Source organism: Heloderma suspectum, chromosome 1 (assembly GCF_057233095.1).
Source record: "Heloderma suspectum isolate Gila_16-S chromosome 1, 16-S_ref, whole genome shotgun sequence".
Taxonomy (NCBI): Eukaryota; Metazoa; Chordata; class Lepidosauria; order Squamata; family Helodermatidae; genus Heloderma; species Heloderma suspectum.
The window spans coordinates 336,232,015-336,257,442 of NC_139458.1; the positions used below are offsets into that span (position 1 = coordinate 336,232,015).

Consider the following 25,428-nt stretch of genomic DNA (forward strand, 5'->3'; position numbering starts at 1 on the left):
ATAATATATGCTCAGCAGCACGATGCCTGATATATAATCACAAGAGAGAGTTGTGGGGTGGGGGTTAGCATGATGTGTTTCTACTTTTGGTTTTGTCGCAGAATTGAGATTTGAGCTCCACACAGTTTTTGCTTTCCTGCTTTCCTGCTACTTAACCTCTAGGTGGAGATGTGCTATAGCGGAATAGTGCAAATACATAAGAAGAAACAGCGCTTTCAGAAATAATACCCCATTTTTCCCGTTCTAAAAAAACCCTGGGAAAGTGCAGAAGCGAAACCGGAGGATCACAACGTCATCTAAAGAACCTGTAAACAACTGTGAGAAAGCAATCACGAGCGCATAAGAAGTGCCTCCTGCAGAAAAGCTCTCAGTCTCCTGAGATGTCCTTACTTATCTGAAAATTGTCATTCTCTAACAGAGGGATTTGAAACAGAGATTCCAATGTGAAATAAGTGAATTGGAACTTACCTTAGCAATGCTAATTATAGCGGAGTTCAGATGACCCCCCCCCCCAACATAGTGAAAGAACACCAGAAGGGGTGTGGGCCTGCATGGGCTAACTCTGCCCACCCCCCAAGCTGCTAATGCATACTGCAGCCACACAACCTGCCTCTTTCCACAGCAGGAACATTTGTTCACCATCCCCATGTTCAGCTGGGGGGAAAGGCACATACTGATGTACACACGTACAGCCCCTCCTAGAGCTCCTTGGGGCAGCCCTAAGTGAGCCAGGTCTCTCCCCACCACCACCTCGTCTCATGTGGAGGTGCTCTATGCGTTTATCTCAGTGCATGCATAGAGCCCTTTCCCATGTAGGGAAGCATTTCAGCTGTGACAGTCAGTGGGAGTATGGCTGCAGCCAGTAGAGGCTGGTGGCTCCAATTTGGGCGGGGTGTGAATCCATCCTGGGTTTCAGCCAGAATTTTAAAGGAGCTTTCCAAAGTGCTGAACACTATCCCCCAAATCGCTCCTTTAGAGCGCTGGCTGAAACCCAGGATGGATTCAAAGCCCCGCCCAAATTAGAGCCATCAGCCTCCACTGGCTGCAGTGGGGACTGGGCTAGCTCACTTGGCACTGTGACCCGCCCTTCCATCTTCTTTCAGTGTGTGTGTGAACCTCCCTTATGCTATCAACAGTTACTCATGTTGTGAATGGTCACTCTACGTATTCTGCATACATTCAATCTCCATTTGAATCACCACAGACTGTGCTTTTTTGCATTTCATTACCATTTATAATTGCACCTTTTACATTTATCTTACATTTATGAGGATAACACTCTGTGCATCTGATGAAGCTTGTGCCATAATATATTTTTAGTCTTTAAGGTGCTACAAGACTCTTTGTTGACCTAGTCGATAGAGCAAACCTAGAGGAACAGGGAAGAGACTGGAGGCATTACATTGTTATAATAGTTCATTAGTGCAAGATGCAACATGGATTAAGTTTTGGTATTCAGTGATTTAAAAACCCTGCCGGTTTAAGACCAGAGTAAAGGCTATCTCATGTTGGCTCAAGCTCCACAAAACCAGGAAACGGGAAGCTAAGGCCGAAGCCTTAACAGACATGACCCGTAATTAGTAGCGGTGTTGTGCAATGACAGAAATTGTGCTTGCTTACAAGTTACCCTCCATGCATCCACAGTTTTCCTTGGTCTTTCAGGCCCAAATCCAGATGGGGAGGATATTCTGGTCCTGTATTGCTCGCTCTATCTATCTATCTATCTATCTATCTATCTATCTATCATCTATCATCTATCTATATCTATCATCTATCTATTTATTTATTGCATTTATACCCCGCCTTTTTTCCCCTTGCAAGGAACCCAAGGTGGCTTACATTATCCTCCTCCTCTCCATTTTATCCTCAGAACAACCCTGTGAGGTGGGTTGGGCTGAGAGTCTGTGACTGGCCCAAAGTCACCCAGCGAGCTTCCATGGCCAAGTGGGAACTATAACCCAGATCTCCCAGCCCCTAGTCCAACACTCTTGCCACTACACCACACTGGCTATGAAGCATCTGATCCTTACTGTTATACTAGAGGAATTTTCCTGTGAGCTGACCCATGTCAGTTCGTTGCTTCCATCAGTAGCTGGCAGGATGGGTTAAGCAGTGAGAAGGAGCCCTCTTTTATCAGTAAGGCTAGATGCTTCATAAGGCAATACATGGCCAGGAAAACATGGGGCATCTTTCCTGGCCAAGGAAAAGTGTGGGTGCCTGGAGGGCAAGATGTAAGCAAGCATAATTTCTCCTTAAAACCATGGTAGGATGCACCAAATGGTCAAGGCATGAGTAAGTCCAACCTCAGGCTAGGCAAAAGAACTACATCAACCCTAGTTTCCAATTTAGTATATTTCTTATCAAATGAAACATAGAATTAACTAGCTACGACTTTATTATCAGCAATCTAAATCCTAAGAATAACTCACTAAAGCAGCCTACAGCATGGTTTAGTCTTCTTCGTCCTTTGCCAGCCACTCAGACAATGGAAGATTTCAAAGAGAATGGAATTTCTAAGAGGGTACAATGTGTACTTATATTTGTTGTTGTTCAGTCGTTCAGTCGTGTCCGACTCTTCGTGACCCCATGGACCATAGCACACCAGGCCTTCCTATCCTGCGCTCTCTCCCGGAGCGTGCTCAAGTCCATATTCATTGCATCCGTGATGCTATCTAGCCATCTCATCCTCTGCCGTCCCCTTCTCCTTTTGCCTTCAGTCTTTCCCAGCATCAGGGTCTTTTCCAGGGAGTTTTCTCTTCGCATTAGGTGGCCAAAATATTGGAGCTTCACCTTCATTATCTGTCCTTCCAATGAGCACTCAGGGTTGATTTCCTTTAGGATGGACTGATTTGACCTCCTTGCAGCCCAGGGGACTCGTAAGAGTCTTCTCCAGCACCACAATTCGAAAGCATCAATTCTTCGGCACTCAGCCTTCCTTATAGTCCAGCTCTCACAGCCATACATTACTACTGGGAAAACCATAGCTTTGATTAGACGGACCTTTGTCGGCAAGGTGATGTCTCTGCTTCTTACTATGCTGTCTAGGTTGGCCATAGCTTTCCTCCCAAGGAGCAAGCGTCTTTTAATTTCATGGCTACAGTCACCGTCTGCAGTGATCTTGGAGCCCAAGAAAGTAAAATCTGTCACTGCTTCCATTTCTTCCCCTTCTATATGCCAGGAAGTGATGGGGCCAGATGCCATGATCTTCGTTTTTTTAATGTTGAGTTTCAAACCAGCTTTTGCACTATCCTCTTTCACCCTCAACAAGAGGCTCTTTAGATCCTCTTCGCTTTCTGCCATTAGGGTGGTATCGTCTGCATATCGGAGGTTGTTGATAATTCTCCCAGCAATCTTAATTCCGACCTCTGATTCATCCAACCCGGCATTTCTCATGATGTACTCTGCATATAAGTTAAATAAGCAGGGTGACAATATGAAGCCTTGTCGTACTCCTTTCCCAATTTTGAACCAATCGGTTGTTCCATGTCTGGTTCTTACTGTTGCTTCTTGACCCTCGTACAGGTTTCTCAGGAGACAGGTAAGGTGGTCTGGTACTCCCATCACTTTCAGAATTTGCCACAGTTTGTTGTGATCCACACAATCAAAGGCTTTAGCGTAGTCAATGAAGCAGAAATAGACGTTTTTCTGGAATTCTCTTGCTTTCTCCATGATGCAGCGAATGTTGGCGATTTGATCTCTAGTTCCTCGGCCTCTTCTAAACCCAGCTTGTACTTCCAGTAGTTCTCGGTTCGCATACTGCTGAAGCCTAGCTTGTAGGATTTTGAGCATCACCTTGCTGGCATGTGAAATGAGTGCAATGATGTGGTAGTTTGAACACTCTTTGGCGTTGCCCTTCTTTGGAATTGGAATGTAAACTGACCTTTTCCAGTCTTGTGGCCACTGTTGAGTGTTCCAGATTTGTTGGCATATTGAATGCAGCACTTTAACAGCATCATCTTTTAGGATTTTAAATAGCTCGGCTGGAATACTGTCATCTCCGCTAGCTTTGTTGTTACTAATGCTTCCTAAGGCCCACTTGACTTCACTCTCGAGGATGTCCGGCTGAAGTTCAGTGACCGCACTGTCATGGCTATCAGGGACATTCAGATCTTTCCTGTATAGTTCTTCTGTGTATTCTTGCCACCTCTTCTTAATCTCATCTGCTTCTGTTAGGTCCCTGCCTTCTTTGTCCTTTATCATGCCCATCTTTGCACAAAACGTTCCCTTGAAATCTCCAATTTTCTTGAAGAGATCTCTAGTCTTTCCCATTCTGTTGTTTTCCTCGATTTCTTTGCATTGTCTCTCCTTGCTATTCTCTGAAACTCTGCATTCAGTTGGGTATATCTTCCCCTTTCTCCCTTGCTTTTCGCTGCCCTTCTTTCGTGAGCTACTTGTAAAGCCTCATCAGACAGCCACTTGGCTTTCTTGCATTTCTTTTTCTTTGGGATGGATTTCGTTGCTGCATCCTGAACAATGTTACGGACCTCCGTCCATAGTTCCTCAGGCACTCTGTCTATCAGGTCTAATCCCTGAAATCTATTCCTCACCTCCACTGTATATTCATAAGGGATATGATTTAGCTCATACCTGAACGGTTTAGTGGTTTTCCCGACGTTCTTCAATTTAAGCTGAAATTTTGCAAGAAGCAGCTCATGATCTGAGCCACAGTCAGCTCCAGGTCTTGTTTTTACTGACTGTATGGAGCTTCTCCATCTTTGGCTGCAAAGGACATGATCAATATGATTTCGATATTGACCATCTGGTGATGTCCATGTGTAGAGTTGCCTCTTGTGCTGTTGGAAAAGAGTGTTTGCTATGATCAGCATGTTCTCTTGGCAAAACTCTATTAGCTTTTGTCCTGCTTCATTTTGTACACCAAGGCCATGCCTGCCTGTTATCCTGGTGATTTCTTGACTTCCTACTTTAGCATTCCAATCCCCTATGATGAAGAGGACGTCTTTTTTTGGTGTTAGTTCTAGAAGGTGTTGTAGGTCTTCATAGAACTGATCAACCTCAGCTTCTTCGGCCTCAGTGGTTGGGGCATAGACTTGAATTACTGTGATGTTGAATGGTTTGCCTTGGATTCGTACTGAGATCATTCTATCATTTTTAAGATTGTACCCCAGTACTGCTTTTCCCACCCTTTTGTTGACTATGAGTGCTACTCCATTTCTTCTAAGGGATTCTTGCCCACAATAGTAGATATGATGGTCACCTGAATTAAATTCGCCCATGCCTGTCCATTTTAGTTCGCTGATTCCCAAGATGTCGATGTTCAATCTTGCCATCTCATGTTTGACCACCTCCAGCTTACCTTGATTCATTCATCTGACATTCCAGGTTCCTAAACAATATTGTTCTTTACAGCATCGGATTTTCTTTTCACCACCAGACACATCCACAGCTGAGCGTCCTTTCGGGTTTGGCCCAGCCGCTTCACTCTTTCTGGCGCTACTTGGAAATTCCCTCTGCTCTTCCCCAGTAGCATATTGGACACCTTCCGACCTGAGGGGCTCATCTTCCGGCGTCATATCTTTTAGCCTTGTGATACGTTCCATGGGGTTTTCTTGGCAAGAATACTGGAGTGGGTTGCCATTTCCTTCTCCAGTGGACCACATTTTGTCAGAACTCTCCGCCATGACCTGTCCGTCTTGGGTGGCCCTGCACGGCATAGCTTATGGCTTCACTGAGTTACGCAAGCCCCTTTGCCACTACAAGGCAGTGATCCATGAAGGGGATCTTATATATAGTACTTATATATCTAGTATAAAATATAAAATATATTACTGACTGTTGAAGGTTTATTTTAAGTTTTATTATTATATAACACTATATTCTGTTGTTGTTGTTGTTGTTATTATTATTATTATTATTAATCATCATCATCATCTAGGCTACTGGGAATGAACTGTAGACCTGTTTCTTGGATATAAGATTGATGATATGATATTGAAATGTAAGGTTGTTTATTAAACTGTAAGATTGTTGAGGTTATAGATATAGTTTGTAAAACAGAATGGCATCGGAGGTTGGGGGGTATTGGAGTTTAAATTTAATTCTTTAAGGGGGAGGGAGAGGGAGGGGAGGAAGGGGAAAGAATCTTCTTCCTTTTTCTTCTCCTCCTCCTCCCTTTTCCTTTTTTCCTCTTTCTTTCTTTCTTTCTTTCTTTCTTCCTTTTTCCTTCTCTTTTTGTTATTATGGTGTCCTCATCAGAATATTGTATTGTTGGGAAATTCTAGTATTGATCAGGTTGTTGGTATGTTTGGTATTGTATATGTCATTTATAAAGATAAAATAAATAAAAAATATATTTAGAAAAAAAAGAGAATGGAATTTCTATGCAGGATGAGCAATTCCCAGAGAGGAATTGGAAATGCATACTGATGAATCAACAGCCTGAGATGACCTGATCATTTGTCCTCCAGGTGATTTTCCTGCATGTAAGGAACATAAGGTTCAGTTCTATGGGGGAAGAGTCAAGGCCTCAGATGCGGAGTAATGCAAAATTTGGCCCCTACAGATGCCCGGGCTTGTCCTTTGGTCAGATGCATGGTCTAGCAGGAAGCGGGGAAAGGCCGTGTTTGTCTCAGCATGGGAAACATCTCTCTATGTATATTGATGTAAACACATAGAGCTTCTCCATGTGAGGAGAAACCTTATGTACCAGAGGCCCACCTCACATGAAGGAGCGGAATGCATGCAGATCAGTATGTGTGGAGAGTACTCCCACAGCATCTGAGTGTGGGTGGTGCATCTGCAGTGCACAGCTACAGTGGGTGGGGCTACCTCATGCACTCTCCTCATGAATTCTTTCAACAGGTGGGGAGGGGTGTCTGAACCTCTATAGTTAGAGATGGGAAAGTGGAGACCCTCAGAAACATATGTTGTTAATCTTGAAATCCCTCTACCTTCCCTCAAAATGTCTACAAATATTTAACCTAAGCAGAATCTCATTGATGTTGTTCAGTCATGTCTGACTCTTCATGACCCCATGGACCATAGCACGCCAGGCTTTCCTGTCCTCCGCTCTCTCCCGGAGTGTGCTCAAATTCATATTCATTGCATCGGTGATGCTTTCTAGCCATCTCATCCTCTGCTGTCCCCTTCTCCTTTTGACTTCAATCTTTCCCAGCATCAGTGAGTTTTCTCTACGCATTAGGTGGCCAAAATATTTGAGCTTCAGTATCTGTCCTTCCAAGGAGCACTCAGGGTTGATTTCCTTTAGGATTGACTGATTTGACCTCTGTGCAGTCTAGGGGACGCGTAACAGCCTTCTCCAGCACCACAGTTCGAAGGCATCAATTCTTCGGCGCTCAGCCTTCCTTATAGTCCAGCTCCCACAGCCATACGTTACTACTGGGAAAACCATAGCTTTGATTATATGAACCTTTGTTGGCAAGGTGATGTCTCTGCTTCTTACTATGCTGTCTAGGTTTGCCATCGCTTTCCTCCCAAGGAGCAAGTGTCTTTTAATTTCATGGCTACAGTCACCGTCTGTGGTGATCTTGGAGCCCAAGAAAGTAAAATCTGTCACTGCTTCCATTTCTTCCCCTTCTATATGCCAGGAAGTGATGGGGCCAGATGCCATGATCTTAGTTGTTTTAATGTTGAGTTTCAAACCAGCTTTTGCACTCTCCTCTTTCATCCTCAACAGGAGGCTCTTTAGATCCTCTTCGCTTTCTGCCATTAGGGTGGTATTGTCTGCGTATCTGAGGTTGTTGATAATTCTCCCGGCAATCTTAATTCTGGCCTGTGATTCATCCAACCCGGTGTTTCTCATGATGTACCCTGCATATAAGTTAAATAAGCAGGGTGACAATATACAGCCTTGTCGTACTCCTTTCCCAATTTTGAACCAATCGGTTGTTCCATGTCCGGTTCTTACTGTTGCTTGTTGACCCTTGTACAGGTTTCTCAGGAGACAGGTAAGGTGGTCTGGTACTCCCATCTCTTTAAAAATTTGCCAGAGTTTGTTGTGATCCACATCATCAAAGGCTTTAGCATAGTCAATCAAGCAAAAATAGACATTTTTCTGGAATTCTCTTGCTTTCTCCATGATCCAGCGAATGTTGGTGATTTGTAAAGCCTCATCAGACAGCCACTTTGCTTTCTTGCATTTCTTTTTCTTTGGGATGGATTGAGTTGCTGCCTCCTGAACAATGTTACGGTCCTCCATCCATAGTTCCTCAGGCACTCTGTCTATCAGGTCTAATCCCTTAATCTATTCCTTACCTCCACTGTATATTGATAAGGGATATGATTTAGGTCATACCTGAACGGTTTAGTGGTTTTCCCTATGTTCTTCAATTTAAGCTGAAATTTTGCAACAACAAGCTCATGATCTGAGCCACAGTCAGCTCCAGGTCTTGTTTTTACTGACTGTATAGAGCTTCTCCATCTTTGGCTGCAAAGGACGTAATCAATCTGATTTTGATATTGACCATCTGGTGATGTCCATGTGTAGAGTCGCCTCTTGTGCTGTTGGAAAAGAGTGTTTCCTATGATCAGCGTGTTCTCTTGGCAAAACTCTATTAGCCTTTGTCCTGCTTCATTTTGTACACCAAGGCCATGCTTGCTTGTTATTCCGGTGATTTCTTGACTTCCTACTTTAGCATTCCAATCCCCTATGATGACAAGGACATATTTTTTTGGTGTTAGTTCTAGAAGGTGTTGTAGGTCTTCATAGAACCGATCAACCTCAGCTTCTTCGGCCTCAGTGGTTGGGGCATAGACTTGAATTACTGTGATGTTGAATGGTTTGCCTTGGATTCGTACTGAGATCATTCTATTGTTTTTGAGATTGTACCCCAGTACTGCTTTTCCCACCCTTTTATTGACCATGAGTGCTACTCCATTTCTTCTAAGGGATTCTTGCCCACAGTAGTAGATATAATGGTCACCTGAATTAAATTCGCCCATGCCTGTCCATTTTAGTTTGTTGATTGCCAAGATGTCGATGTTCAATCTTGCCATCTCATGTTGGACCACCTTCAGCTTACCTTGATTCGTTGACCTTACATTCCAGGTTCCTCAACAATATTGTTCTTTGCAGCATTGGACTTTCTTTTCACTACCACATCCACAGCTGAGTGTCTTTTCGGCTTTGGCCCAGCCGCTTCACTCTTTCTGGCGCTACTTGGAAATTCCCTCTGCTCTTCCCCAGTAGTATATTGGACACCTTCCGACCTGAGGGGCTCATCTTCCAGCATCATATCTTTTAGCCTTGTGATACATTCCATGGGGTTTTCTTGGCAAGAATACTGGAGTGGGTTGCCATTTCCTTCTCCAGTGGACCACATTTTGTCAGAACTCTCCGCCATGACCTGTCCGTCTTGGGTGGCTGTGCACAACATAGCTTATGGCTTCACTGAGTTAAGCAAGCCCCTTCGCCACAAGAAGGCAGTGATCCATGAAGGGGCAGAATCTCATATTCGCCTTAAATTATGGTTTAGGTCAGCTTTGGGTAAAATTCAGTGCCACTCTAAAATAATGGGGATTGCCATTTCATATAAACCATATTCATTCCACACAGGTTATCTGTAAATGCATTTACATCTTTTATTAGCTGGGCTTGATTTCTCTACTTCTCTTAGGACACAATCCTATGCAGGTTTAGACAGAAAAAAGTCCTATAGCTCCCAGCATGCTCTAGCCAGCATGGTTGACTGGGGCATGCTGGGAATCGTAGGACTTTTTTTTCTTCTAAACATGCATAGGATTGCACCCTTACACTTCTGAAGAAAACCTTAAATAAATTAAGGGCACAATCCTATGAATGTTTACACGGGAAAAAAATGCACAAATTGCTCTCAAAATTCTCCACCCTATTTGTGGCAGGGAAGTTTCATTGAATTTCTCCAGGGGGAAGAGAAATTCTCAAACATTTTCTTAGCGGTGGAGCTCACTATTAGCAGTGGTTGTAGCACAGCTTCTTTTTTTTCTTCAGGGCTGTTGTTTTTTGTGCTGCCACTTTAAGTGGTGATGCTGCCTGTTCACCATTTTGCATCCTTCACCATGCCTCAAACCAAATGTCATTCAGGGGCATTGTGGGTGGAGGGAAGGGAAGGAGGGGACCAGAAAAATGGAGGAGAAAATTTGACGGTGGCCAAAAGCGCAGTGTGTGTGTTTTCTTTCTATTATACATCTCTCCATTGCTTTACAGCCTCCCAGAGTACCTGCACTTCCTGATCCCAAAAAGCCCTGTGGGAGGAATTACCTCATGATGGGCTTTAATTAAAGTGTGGGAAGCTGAGGAGGCCACAGGCTCCCAGAGAAATGAGTGAACACTGAAGACAGGACACTTGCACCCAGTCCTTGGCCACCTCCTAAGTAAGGTAAGTACAATCACCCAGAACCCAACCTATGAGAATTTCTCTGAAATTTTCTTCACCTTTGAATTTCTTTTCAGAAACAATTTCTTTTCAATCAAACTGAATGAGAATGGTCGGGAAAAAAAAGGAAGACATATTCAGCCCAGCGCTAGAAAACAGCCCTACAACTCTGAGCATGCCCCCCACCTCGCACTGCAGTCCCAATGAAAAATGACCTCCCTGCGAAGCTGCGGTTTAACCCCGGAGGAGAACGCCCAGTGGGGTCAAGAAGCAACTTCAAAAGTTCTGCTGGTTCCTGAGTGCTCTGCGGCTCCGCCACATGGTGGCAGTGCGGCCCAATTATTCAGAATTTTCTTGTGGAGCGCTGCAGTCTTTTCAAGGATAGCAAGAAGAAGAAAGTTGCCTGTGGCAGCAGCTTTTGAACTAGTTGACAGCATTGTGTGAACTAGAACACGAGCTCTTTCCCCCCTTTCTTCCAGCTCTCTGCTAATGTATTTGAGAATATCACAAATAGAAGTGGGATCTGCCACAAAATGTTACAGTGTGACTATTCAAGGTTCCAGCCAGCCAGTTATGTCCTCTTCCAGGACACTCCACCCCACTCTCTCTTCCTTCCAGTTTTCCACCCCCCCTCCCAACAGTCAGTCAGCATTTCACTGAGCATGCTCAGGCCTCATTACCTAGGAGCTCTTAGGTACTGATTTCAAATTATTATTCATTTTATGCCGCCCTTCCTTCACAGGAGGAGCATTTCAGCAACTCTGTGAGGTAACTTAACACTTAGTATACACATTGGAGAGAAAATGTCAGCATATCCTGCGTGTATGTGCAGAAGCCTGCTGCTGAAAGAAGTCAGGAATCATACCTGCAGCATCTGTTTACAACATGTGCAACTCCACAATAAGCTAGGTAAATGTACAGAGAGGCCTGTATGTTCCAACTAGATCAGGGCAACTATCTTTGACCCATTAAATATATAATTTCATATCGGTAATATTTTACTTTTGCATAAGCATGTCCTTAACTCGATTCCTTGATTTGCACAAACCTTTGAAGATATAAAAAACCAGGCAGTGAAATCCTAAGCACCTTTACTTGAAGGTAAGGCTCACTTAATCCAATGTCAGAAAGAAAGTATGCTTCCAACTGTAGCCTCGGTGTGGTTGCAGAACAGGTTCTCTTAAGAAATCTTTGGCATTTCCTGGTTCAAGTCAGGCTGAAAATTCTGTTTAAATGTGGTATTTTGGTTACTTCCATTTATGGGCATATGTGGGAAATGCGGGGGGGGGGAGAAATGGAAAATGAAGTTAAAGAGTATATTAACTGAACACTTTCTGTTCTCAGGTTGCTTTCATTTTTTGGGCAAAGCCTTACGTTGCTTTTTCTTCCCCACTGGCTGGACAGACGTCTTGGTAACTGTTTCCATATGTTAAGAACATAAAACATAACACAATCTACGTGAGTTAGAGCCACACCCAAGCCTTTTTCTAATGAAGGCAAGGATTGTGTACTGAAAGCACAACATTAGAAAGGCAGCATTTAATTGAATGTTCAGTGGGTAGAACAGCTTCCCCCAGCCTGATGCCCTCCAGATGATTTGGACTTCAACTCCCAGCATTCCCGACCATTGGCCATGCTGGTTAAGGCTGATGGGAGCTGAAGTCCAAAACATCTGGAGGGCACCAGGTTGGAAAAGGCTGGGGAAGAATAATGTTGCTCTCCCATTTATTTTATGACTTTTGCTATAGTAATAGGAATAGCTAAAGTGTCATCTTACACCTCTACGTGCTTGGTAAAGGACTTACAGTAACAAGAAGGAATGCAGATTACCTAACTGGGGTTTTACTTTTTCTAGACAGGGCACTCAAAAGCCAATTTTCATAATGACTCCTTGTTCTTCATGAGTCAAACAACTGGATTCTATACAAAAGTCTTATTTGTTCCATAATGTGGTCACAGATTATATTTACAATTCATCCCTTAACTGGTGTCTTTTGAATGTTATAACATCAACTTCATCAACAACAAAGATGACAGCACCACAACTGGACTCTAGTACCCAGTACTTCCCCTGCCCCCCAATCCCATTTCTGTAGATCACATCTGCATTGTAATGGAATGCTAAGCTGAAACAATGAGGGAAAGTGACGTGATCGCTTGTGGCACAATAAAGCATGGCACAGTTATAGGCAGGAATGGCTCTGAGGGGGTCGCAAGGAGAAGCAGGCACCTCTCCAACAATATTTCCCACCACCCCTTGTGCGACTCCAGACATCTGACCAGAAAAGTACTATAGCTTCATGAATCATAGCAAATTAACTGTCAAACAATCACAGTAGATTAATGTCTGAGTATGAATAACAAAATGTAAAAGCTGGCAGGTGGTTTTGTATTTAATAAAAACGCCTCCTGCTTTGGTCTCTCAGCTTCCAGTCCAGCAAGCAGGAGCCAATGAAGCTAACTGGGAGGGAAGCAGCTTTCCAGCCCCTAGGTCTGAGGCCAACTACCCAGAGCAGGCTGGCCAGAGATAGTGGTGAAACAAAAAAAACAAATCCCTTTGGTGTCCCATTTATGCTCTTTGCCACCCCTTCAGTCCACACATAAATGATTCTGGTAGTCACCCCTAGCCAGGGACAAAGATCCAACCTGATATAGTGGATAGAGACTGGACGTGAACTGGAGATATCTGGGTACAAATTCCACCTCAGCTACAACATCACTGGGTGATCTTGTACCAGTCTTGATCACAGATCATAGGACTGTAGAGTTGGTGGGGGTCTTGTAGGCCATTTTGTCTAACCCCCTGCTTGATGCAGCTAGAGATACCTGTCCAGCCTTGGCTAGTGGGGGAATGCCTAACCCTACTTTGGGTAGGGACTTCTTGGTTGTGGTGTCCAGTCTATGGAATGCTCACACCATGAAGGTGTGGCTGGCACCAACACTGCAATTGTTTCAGCACCAGCTCAAAACGTTTTTGTTTATCCAGGTATTTTAATTGGTTGATTTGGTCTGCTCTGTTGTATCTGCAGCTTTCTTTGTTTATGGTGATGTGGTTTAATGGCTTTATTATATTCTGTATTATACTTGTACCCCACCTTTGTATCTATAAGGAAGGATGGTTTACAGAGTAATCCTAATGGGGGAAGGGGAGTGAGAAATGGAGGGGGGGAGTGCAGTTTTTTCTCCACCCCTTTACATCTGTTGTTTTTAAACCTTTCCCCTCCCATTGCTCTCAATGGGGGGGAAATAAAGTATGTCAACTCCAGGGTTGGCATAGTATTTGCCCCTTTATAAGGGTAGTGTAAGAAGTGAGAGGGCTTTGGATCCCTGAGATACAGAGCCTCTCCTGATTTGGCCCCAACACACAGAGCTGGCCCAAGACATTTTGGTGCCTGAGGTGAAGGAAAAGCCCACCCCACCCCATACCATGTACAAAAGGTGTCTGGACCGGCAGTTGAATCTAACTTCAACACTGGCAATGGGACAATGGCCTCTATCACACTTGAGGGCAGCAGGTTAGCTTAAGAGATGCAGCTCTGTTCTCCAACACCTCACTGCAATTCCCTGGCCCCTCTAGCATCTGGCACTTGAGGTGGCTGCCTCACTCTGCCCAATGGTAGGGCCGGCCTTGCATGCCTCCTTTTTGCCTTCTCTGGCATCCAAGAAGCACTGGCTGTAGATCTTTCTGTAGCCACATTAAGGGTACCTTCAGAGAAGGATATCCAAAAATTCTTATGGTCCCTGGGATGCCCCCACCCCAGGACCAGAGGATTGCATCTTTAAAAATGTTTTAAATAAAAACATTAATAAGGAAATGGGGAATTGGGAATTCATAATCTCTCAGCTTGACCTATTCTCAAGGTTATGAACTGGAAAATGGGATAACCTCATGTATATAGCCCTGAGCTCTTGGAGGAAAAAAAAATAGGGGGCAGGAACACAAGTGATAAATAAAACACATGTTTTCTTTGGGTTTTCGGTAGGACAAATATTTCCTGTGCAATAGAACAGTTATGCTAGGATCAAATGGATTATGTCATTATAATTGCTATGTATCTATGTGGTTAAAAGATTATTTCAGTGAGTTATTCATTGAACTATGCTTAGTAATCTCTAGATTGTCTCAATATAGGGCCAATCCATGCTGTTTTATGAGAACAAAACACATGGTAGACATGAGTCAAAGTGGCAATGGGGGAGACAGATGTGAGGGGAAGTTTGTTCTGGAGCAGAACACAGGCAAATATGTATCATATTTAACTGTTTGCAATCTGAACAGTGGGGACATGATGGGTGAACTGACGAGGCATCAAACTCTTGTTGCTTTGGGCTAATCCAAGGTGAATTTTGGAAATCTGAAAGTTTCTTTGTGCAAGTAAGCTTGGCACAGATTCTGGCTTATGTGCTCCTATTCAGAAGGGATGCAGAATCTCAGACCCAGGGATCAAATCCAGCCCTCTGGGAGTCCAAATCCAGCCCTCCAGTTTCCCCAATTGGCCCCACCCCATTCTCCTGGCCCCACCCCCTTTCCCCAACCACCAATTGTTGGTTTGTGCAGATTTTTCCCCCATTCTAAAAAGCTGAAACACCTCTTCTAAGGCTTAGTGATTGGCAGTAAGAGCTTTGAGCTACAATATTTTGGGCATTTGGGGGCCCAAAAAAGACCCTTTTGTCTTTGGTCCCACCCACCACTGAAATGTGGCCCTCAAAAGCTTCTCTGAAATAAAATTTGGCCCTTGGCTGAAAGAGGTATTGCATCCCTGCTATTCAGGAAGTAAATGGCCGAGGATCCATGTCTTTGTAATGTCAAGTGGCCAGGCACAAGCCTGATGTACACACCCTGGAGGACCATTTTGTCCTTTCTTTCTTATCAGAACTGTAAAGACAGCAGTAGAGCAAAGTAATGTTGGGATCACCCCTTAAACAAGGTAACGAAGACAGACAAGATGGTGATAACAATCTGTCTGTCTGTTCAAGGGTATTATTGAAACAGCTGTATTTTTGTTGTTGCTTTAATTCATTTGATTCAGACATTTTTAAGTGTGGTGCCATGAATCAAAATTATGGCTGTAAATTAAACTGTTCTTATGGAACATTTTCCTATTAAGTGTAACTATTCTTACAAGCCTCCCTATGAATTAACACGCTGATTGTGATTCTTGAAGACTGATGTATATGTTTTAAAGAAAGTATGTTTTTTAAAAACAACTTCTACAGCAAAGTATGGTGAATAATTACCCAAGGGTCCTGTAGATCAGATCCTGCTTGCTGATCTGGCAAATGGCCCAATGTTCATGCAAAGTGTCAGGTTATTTTGATCAGTCTGATTCTCCCTGTTTGCCAATTGCTGCAGCATAGTTTGGAATTAAGGATCTGATTGCCTATATCAATTCAATATTTGATATTGATTTTTTTTACCAACTTTGCAAAAAAATTTCCTCCTCCTCCTCCTCTTCCTTCTTCAGTAAAAGTAATTTTCATCAAATTTCCAGTGCACTCTTAACTATGTCTATAGTTCGATCAATATGCATGTATCTCTTCAGTGGTGTAATTACTTTGGCATTTAGAAAGAACTGTGTTTGTTTAAAATCTTTATGGGAGCATGGAGAGAAAGGGCATAACCCTTTGGGGCTTTTCATGAGATCTGGATGCATTTGTAGATCACATCTGATCCCTTCAAGCCGCATAGAAGCCCACAGAGATTGTCAGCTATCTGCACTGCACTGCAGATGGAAATAATTATAGGGCCAATGTAAGCCCTACAGTCTGCAGGTGATGACAATATTGTTATTTTTAGCTGGGAGTAATAAGATACTTCCTTCCTTTAAAATTATGGGCACTTTCTATGTAGACATGCCCTGCACCATTTAATTTAACCATGATATTGTAAACATCAGACCTGAAAATTAATCCAGTTGAAGGACTGAAGATTTAGCAGTTTAGCAATGACTACAGCCATTGACTTCTGGCATCACTTTCTTCCTATTTCCTGTCTCACCTAGCAGTAGCTCTCTGAAAGATGCCCTCTCTGGATTCCTAAAGTGTTTCTTCAATGCTTCTTTAGTGGGATGCAGTTCCTCCCTGTGTATGCTAACTGATCCACATCCGCTGTAGGGATGGGATTTTCACCATTACCAATGGTCTGTGAATTGTCCTTGTACAGTCTATTTATCTTTCAAGTAGTTGCAATTGTCAAGGGACAGGGAGCAGAGCAGTAGAGCAGCTAGCAATCCTAGCTGACTTACAATATGTATGTCTGACCTTTCCCCTTGAAAATTAATGGCTATATCAAAATCTGACACAAATACTACTGGGGAGCAGAAGCTAATATGCTATGTATATTTTGGCACCCCTTTTTTTGAGAGGGGTGGAAGAATCTGTTAGTTCTGCTTTCTCCTGCACTCAGACTTCTAAAATCTCAAGTTCTTTCTGTCCTGAATATGAAGAAATGTGTAAATTTTGGTAAAGTCTTATAACAGTAAATAAACCGAAACTGAATTCTTACCTCTCTGCACTAGCCAAATTCAATAAGCACAGCTATTCCCAGCATAGAGAGAACCATGTCATACCTGCTTGTCATATAGCTGGTAAAGCTAAGGAGCCTGTCAGAAAAAAAAGTGGCCTTGGTAACCCTAATTCAGCACCACAGACATGGCTGAATCAGGGATTCAAATCCAGACTTTAAAGAGCAAAGCACCCAAAGCCCTGGACCTGGGTGGATGACTCTGTCACTTTTGCTTCCCCTGACAGTTTTTTCCCCCAACGTCAAGTTCTTTCTTACCCAATATGAAGAAATATGCAAATCTTGTTAAATTCTTCTAAAAAGCAATTTTTCACCTATTCATATTATGCAAAATGAGGGCGCCATCAAGACACAGTACGTCCTCAGCCCATGGCCATCTCAGCTAGCATGTTCTCCGAAGGCAAGGGTGGGCGACTTGTGGTCCTCCAGATGTTTTGGCCAACAACTCCCATGGACCTTCACCATTGGTTATGCTGGCTAGGGCTGATAGGAGTTGTATGCCAAAACATCTGGAGGTCCACAAGTTGCCCACCCCTGGCTTAAGGCCAGAGTGAAAACCGCACTAGACATATCTCCCTGGAAAGAATTGTGTATGGCTATAACCTTCATGTTTGAAAACAACAACATATAGCAATATTTCTAATTCTTAGCCATCCCACAACCCAATTAAACCAGAACTCTTGGATTGATACCAACTTACATCTATCAAAATAAATGCGAGTAAAAGCACAATCCACAATTACCAGAAGTAAGCCCCAATGAGTTCAGAGGGGCTTACTCCCAGGTAAGTGTGTATAGAATTGCAGCCTAAATTGGCTTAAATCCAAGTACACTGACTTAACTGGATTCTAGACCAGAGGGCCACCAGTTTACAGTTGTTTCCTATTAATAGGTCATGTTTTCTGCTCCGTGAAGAGAGAAAGCTGTGGTCCCCACAGTTCAATCACTTAGATTTAAGCCAATTAAACCCTGCTGTCCAAATTGAACACTGTGCGTGCTGTAGAGTACAAACACACAAGCATTTGAATGGGGAAACCCTTGTGTGGAGGAGGACAGTGTGGTGGAAATTCCTGACTCAGGAGAACTGTCTTTTATGGGACTCCCCTGGCTTGAATCTGAACATAGGAGTTTCACTACAGTGAAACCGAGGGTGTAATCCTGACCAGCCAGTGTCCACATGAGGCATATTGCTCCCTAAGGCTGAATTCCTATGACTGAACACAGGGGAAGGAGCAGGGTGGATGGGTTAATTCTAAGAAAACATGCATAGGATTGCACTGCATATTAGTTTACATCCAAGACCTACCACTGAATTAAATCCAAGTTCGACATTTATTCTTTATGATCCTTCCTAGACTGAAGTTTTAAAGCACTCATCGCAGACAGTGCCCATAGAAAGCAGGATCTGGTAACATGTGGCTAATGAATTTTATCCCTGGATGGATTTGTTCAGGATAATGAGTTGTTGTTGCTGTTGTTTTTTAAAAGAACAGGATTGATATAATGTTCTCTGTAGCTTTGCATTCAAGAACTCAAGATTTCATTGTTTAGATTTTCAGCAATATTGCTAGCTGACACTGATGTTCAACATCAGGCTATGCAATATTGTTATTGCAGGCTTGCATGGGAAACGAGGCTACGCCAGGCAATGCCAGCTCCAGGTTTTTGAAGGCCTTGGGGCAAGAAACCCTCAATGTGCCTACTCCCTACCTTCTCACCAACATTGTCACCAGCTGCTATTGCACCGCCTCCTCTTTCTCATCATTGACACCACTTGCTTGCTTGACAGGCAGGGAGCCGGTGAGCAAGTGGGCAGTGACATCTCCTGCTCCTCTTTCTCACCACCACCATTATCTGAGCCAGAGTGAGAGGCAGAAGAACAAGCAGGCTGCAATGGTGAAGAGGAGGAGCAAGTCCAGGGGGTCTTGTCAGTGGGGCCCTGCTGGGGTGTGGGCCCTCAGCAGGTGCTGACCATACCTACCCTTGACGCCAGCCCTGCTACCAGGAAGTTCTCCTGCTCAAGAGACCCAGTCATTCAAGCATGCAGAACTATTTTTGCCCTAGGCTGCTTTGGTAGTTATATCCTTGCATCAAGGAATACTAGCCATTGAAGCACTGGCTGGAATACAGTGAAGTGAAAATAGACAGATGCCATTCCTAGTAACTGCTAGACCCAACACAAATCAAGAGAATCACAAGTCAGTTTATATAAAAAATAAAATACTTTATTTTTCAACTAGAAAGGTGCAAATAAGTAACTTTTGGTCACACTTCTCAACAGGTAACAAACTGTTTCCAGGTGGAAAGATTGGTCAGCTACAAATGAGCCATTTACTTTACTTCAGGCCTTGTTCATCAAGGCAGAGAGAACCATATTTCCCCCCTCCTTGCCCTTGATTTGATGAAATGCTTTGAAAGGTTATTGGTGCATCTTCTTCAGCAAAGCATCAATTCAGTTCACTGCTCCCCTCTAACTAACTGAACAGAACTGCCATTAGAGAATCTATTTCATGCGTTGAATGAATGCATTGGTTCAGACAAGCCTTGAATCATTAAAAAAAAAAAGATGCTAACACTGATGTATCAAAGCATTAACAAAAAGAGGCAACAAAACTTTAAATTAACTTAGATAACTGTACAATATATATATATATATACACACACACACACACACACATACACACACAGTATTTACAATATTACAGTATTGTAATACAATATTAAAAAATCTAGCTTGTGACAGGCAAATTAATTGCCACAAGCTGTCCAGTCTAGTTCCAATTCATTTTGAACAAACCATCTGAATCAGAACATCAAAGCAGAAATATTGCCATTCTTAGAGAACACAATGTCTTAGCACCTAGCTGGGTGAGATTTTCCAGTCCAGCTGTTACTGTCACGAAAACCAGTGTCAGTAACCTTGCTAAGGGTCCTTTTCGATTGCACTATTAGGTGGGACACATGCTACCACACCATGAAAATGCTGCTGAAGACTGCATGTGTCCCCTTAAGTAATCCCTATATATCAACACCCCTATACGCTATTCTGAGGCACAACTTGGCTGTCGTTCCTCACTGTCCATCTTATTATTTATTTTTCCTTCAAACCAATGTTTGGGGTCAGGAGACAATTTTGTCTTACATTGCATGGAAGAGTTTGTTGTTTGTTTTTTTAAAAAAGACATTTAAATACCTTGTGCTATTGAATCATGTTTTACAAAATGAGATGCAATTATCAGTTCAAGTTGACAGTCAGGTTTCAAAGTCTCTCGTTGGGCTTTATGCCATGTCTCCATACATCTTCCTGTAGTTCACTGACTCAAAGATGTCATTGTCTCCAGGGCAGTTGTAGTGGCATGCACAGGTCTTGATAAACATCATCCTCTTCTTCATGACCTCCCCATCAGGGCACTTGAATTCCACAGGGAGGGTGGCTGTTCTGTGTGGGGTGCAGCAACGCCCATCAGTGCAGACACCACAGAACTTGGCTCGATACATCTTCATGCTGGTGCAGCCAGACAGCTCAAATTTAATAGGCTTAGAGATCTTGGGAGTACGAATGCACTTTTTGCCCTTCTGTTGAGAAAGGAAGAGAGAATTCATATAATTACATATCAGATAGTCAAAATATCCAATACCTTGACTTTATTTCCAGCATAGAAGTTTTCTTACTCTCCAATCATAAATACATTGGGTTGGTTCCAGACACAATTAGTTAAGTCTCATTGGAATCAATTAAGTCATGAATAACTTGTCCCATTGGTATCAAGTTCAGCTGACTTCATCTGGATCTATCCCACTGGGTATAATCCAACTAAGGTTAAGCACTTGTTTATTCTATTGGTAGAGTTAAGAATATGCTCAATGAAGTAAATGAGACTAGGCTGCAATCCTATATCAACTTATTGGGAAGTAAGTCCCATTGAACTCAGTGGGCTTACATCTGAGTAGATATGTACAGGATTGTAGTTTTACCGTGCTTAGCTTTGGCTGGCTTGTCCCTGTTACTTCAAAACCCCGTTCTCTTCAGTGAGATTTTTATCCATGTGAATCTGCTTGTATCAAATTGCTCATGTTTGGTACCTTGAAGGGTTTTTTTTTCATATTCATTTAAAGTAAAGTCAATTTTGTGCTATCCTTTTTTAGAACAGATTTGCAAAAGTGCACAAAAATATTAAGGAAAACACACACACACCTAAGGCAGCCTTAGGAACATGGGAAGCTGTTTTATATTGAATCAGATCATTGGTCCATCTAGCCCAATAATGTCAACACTGACTGGCAGCAGTGCTCCAGGGAATTTTTCCAGCCCTCCCTGGAGATGTGGAGGATTGAGCCTGGGACCATCTCTATGCAAAGCAGGGACTCAACCACTGAGATATGGCCCCTCACAGCCTTCCTGAACCTGGTCCTTTCCAGCTGTTTGGTGTTCAAAACCCAGTCAAAAGCCAGTGGTCAGGAATGCTGGGACTTGTGGTTCAAAACATAAGATGGGAACCAGGTTGGGGAAGGCTGCCCTAACGGAAGAAGACTCCAAGGACCCAATGTGGACTGAGCACACTCAGTGGCCACAGAATGCTGCCTGCCTGTTGATGGGTGGCGGGGACAGAAGACTGGCTGGGACAGGGAATGGAATGGAGGGTCCTCAACAGGAGCACTTGACAGTGCAACTTTTTGTTGTTGCACACCCCACTTGTACTATATGTGCATTTGGTTGAAAATCCATTTGCTTTAGAGTTTTTCCAAGACAGGGCTGCTATGAAACACCTTTGTAGGAGTGACTGCTAAAGAGCAGTGGACAGCTATTTACCTTGATGCTCTCCTCCAGGTCTGCTTCACATGGTCTCACCATGCAAAGTCGGCTTTGCTTCTCCAGTCTGCAGTGGGCATTGTCATTGGTAACTCTGGTGGAGATGCCCATTCCACACGTCTTCGAGCAAGCACTCCATTCCGTGGTCTGGACCAGACAGTTGGCGCGCATCATGGATGGATCAGGCCCGTAGGTATCTTCCAGTCGGTAAGCTGAAAAGCATAGTGAAAATAAAAGGATTAGATTCTAGCACGAGGAGCTTCATGCAGATTATACAGAATCCATTAATATTATTGCTGTAGGAATGCATGCAGGTCACAGCAACCTGTACCAGAAAATGCTCTGGAACAGCCTCCCCCAGCCTGGTGCCCTCCAGATGTTCTGGCTGTACTACAAGTCCCACAACCTCCCCGGGGGCTTGTAGTCCAGCACATCTGGAGGGTGCCGAGCTGGGGGAGGTGGCTCTGTACGGTTCAAGCTAGAACATGAACATGGAACAGAAAGGAAGCTCCCAGCTCACCAGCAAGCGCAGGTCCGACTGCGGTCTGTTCTTTGTCCCTGGGCTCATCGCAGACCCACTCCTCGCAGCATTTCCCTGGGAGCTTCACTCTCCGTGGGTAAGGGCAGTCAGGACTGGGCAGCCGGACATCCATGCCGCAGAGGGGCACGCAGCCCACGGCCCCATCCAGGCAAGTGCACTGGTACTTGCAGCTGCTCTGGAAGGACTCTCCGCTCCGGTACACCATGCCTCCGAACACACACGGGGCACCATCCTTTGCTGCACACAGAGAAGAGAGAATCCGCTCGTCAGCGCTCGGAAGCCCTGGAGGCCTTGCAGACCCAGCTCCTGAGCCCAAGGACTCCTTCAGGCTTCCGGGAGAGAAGGGGCGGGATGTGCCCTGCATCCCTAAAGCAGCGGAGGCTGGTGGCTCTGAAGCCGGGGGGGCTGGGAATCCGCGCTGGGTTGCAGTCAGAAAACTCCTTCAGAGGGACTATCCGAGGTGCCAAACCCTGTCCCCAAAACGGGTTCAGCACCTTGGGTCGCTCCTTTAGAGTTCTGACTGGAACCCAGAACGGATTCCCGGGCCCCCTGACATCGGAGCCCCCGGCCCCCACCGCTGGCCCTTCTTCTCAGGGCACTGCACGGAAGGCGCCTCCGCCCTGCCCCGAACGCTGCGGCGGCTGCTGCCCCCAGAGGCGGCAAGCCGGCCCAAAGCGCCCCGCTCCGGCCGAGGCCGCGGTACTCACCGGCGCACACGCCGATCTTGCGGTTGACCGGGGAGCCGAAGTCGCAGAAGAGCCCCTTGTGAGGATCGCAGGGGTCCCGCTCGGTGCACAGCTCGCCCAGCTGCTTGGCGCACACCCGGCAGCATCCGCAGCCGTCCGGCACCAGGCTGACCCCGGGCGGGCACCGCGGGGGCGCCGAGGCGCACTGGCACTGGCCGCTGCAGTCCTGGCCGGACACCCCCTGGGGAGGAGAGGAGGGGGCGGAGACGGCGGGTCAGGATCCGGCGAGGCGACGGAGAAAGAGTGGAAGCCGCGGCGAAAAGCCAGCCCTGCTGCCGCCCACCACCCGCTTCCCAGGAAGCCAGGCTCGCTGGGCGACCGTGGCGGGGAAGGAGGAGGCGCTTACCGGGCTACGGAGGGCGAGGAGGAACGCCAAGGCGAAGCTGCCGAGCCCCATCCTGGCGAGCATGCTCGGGCGCTGCGGTTCAGAGCGGGCGACGCTTGCGACGAGCTGTGCGGAGCTGCTGGGAGCGAGGGGATCTCCTGGTCCGGGCGGGTTGCAGTCACTTTTTAAAAATCTCGCTGGCTGGCGAGGGCCGCTCCTGTCCGATCGGCGTCGCTTCGCAGCCTCTTGAAAAGCGTGTCCCTCTCTCAAGAGCAGCCTCTCACTTTCCCTCCGCTTCTCTGTCTCTCTCTGTCCTGGAAGCAGAGCGATCGTCGGTATGAGTCTCAAGCAGGCGGCCCGGCTGCTTTTATACACTCCGGGCGCCCAGGACTCGCCAATCGGCTGAATGGAGTCCTACACAAACAGCGACATTCCTGACATTCCTCTCCACCTTCCTGCCTCATCAACTCACACCGGATTGATCCTGACCCCTTGACACTCCGCATTCCTGCTGTCTGAAAAAGCTGGCGCACTTCAGCGCACAAAAAAGGCGCTGTATTTTCACCAGTAAAAAAAAAGAAGGGGGGGGGTGAGTTTTCTCCAGCTTCCAGCCTAGAATTCTTCCCACCACAAGCCTGATTTATAGGACTTAAAAATACGTCTCCTTTGGAATACACACATTTTCTCTCCCCTTTTCAAAGGACTCGACCAGGATTCCACAAAAATTCGGCCTCTCTCTCTCTCTCTCTCTCTCTCTCTCTGTGTGTGTGTCTATCTTTCATCCAAATTACATAAATCACATTTAAAGATGCTTCACGACCAAAAGAGAAAGCAGTGAGAAAAAAAATATTGAAAAGTATTATGATTTTAAAAAAGAAAAGGAAGATAAATAAAAAATTACATTTGAACGATCAACAGCCTTTGGGGAGGGATATAACAAAAGCCGGGAATTCCCCCTTGAAGCTCACAGAACTCAAAAGAAAGTGCTTGTAAATGTGTTGTGAAGTTGGGATTCCCTTCCAGCTTAATGGAAAAATGTGAAACAAATGAATGGTGAAGCAAATGAACAAATCGTCTCCACTCCTAGGCAAACTATTGATTTTTTGTTTTGTTCTCAGTCAGGTTTTTCCACAATGGTCCAGGTTCTATACAACATGTCCCCCCTCCCCCAACAAATGCACATTCATACATTAAAACCTTAAATTATACAACTTAAGCTGAAGATTCAACTCTCCTACATGATAACAAAATTCCAAGAAGCCAATGAAATCCTTGTGTGGAGGCAGCACTATATTCTATCCTACATTGTTCTATATTCTTGTTCTACAAGGTAATTGCCCCTATAAGAGCCCCATATTCACAGATTTTTGTGTGCCTGGTGGGGCTTGCCCCATTTATTGCAATGGATGGAGAAGATCCATGTGCATAAAAGGAATACAGATGGAGGTGGCTGCTTCTTCCATTGGCATTAATGGGGAATGCTTATAATGGGAATGTAAACTTAATGCATGCTGAAACACCGAACAATTTCAATATGTTTCTTTCTCTGGATGTTCTCAGTCCTGTGATATCCACCAAGCACAGTGCAAACAGTGAAGCATGACTGGAATGAATGGATGTAGAGCATCAGCACCACTTGGCAGATTGGCCGCATTGTCTGCAACCAACTCTGGAACAGGCCCATTAACTCCAGTGACTATTCTGGAGTAAATGGGTTGGGGATTGAGAGCCACTGGCTGTATTCCATGAGAAGTGAATGGCAAACAACACTATATTTGGTTTAATGGATGTGGATGAGGCCCTTCCTGTTTCTCAGAGAATCAGAATATTTAATACTTCCAGAGAAACAGGTAAGAATGTGTTAGTTGACAAGCGGAGAGTTCAAGTGGGGGAAGGGGAGGAGGTTGCGAGGATGGTTGCTAGGAACCAGCCTGGGAATTTCTTTTTCTTATCGACACAAGAAGACACAAGGCACTAGAAATATCAAAGCCAGGCAGTTTCCTGCTAATTTCTTCAGAGACTTGTAATGATTGACTTTCTGACTGTTACACCCCCCCCTTTCCCCTTGATCTGCTTTTCTGTGAAAACTAGATTATTTGGGGATGTTTCTTATTATATCACCCAAAGTCATACATTATACAGCATCTGTTTT

At 44.6% G+C, this 25,428-nt stretch overlaps 1 protein-coding gene across 1 annotated transcript; it reads right to left on the bottom strand.

Moving 5' to 3' along the window:
* Nucleotides 1-19,057: 19,057 nt before the first annotated feature.
* On the bottom strand, nucleotides 19,058-23,615 carry CCN2 (cellular communication network factor 2). The gene is made up of 5 exons (XM_084827538.1): nucleotides 23,298-23,615; nucleotides 22,913-23,132; nucleotides 22,185-22,442; nucleotides 21,665-21,876; nucleotides 19,058-20,430 (listed from the first exon to the last, which is right to left on the bottom strand). Exons 1-5 carry the CDS (start codon nucleotides 23,358-23,360, stop codon nucleotides 20,134-20,136), a joined length of 1,050 nt encoding a protein of 349 aa, XP_084683664.1. The 5' UTR covers nucleotides 23,361-23,615; the 3' UTR covers nucleotides 19,058-20,133.
* Between the last annotated feature and the right edge of the window lie 1,813 nt (nucleotides 23,616-25,428).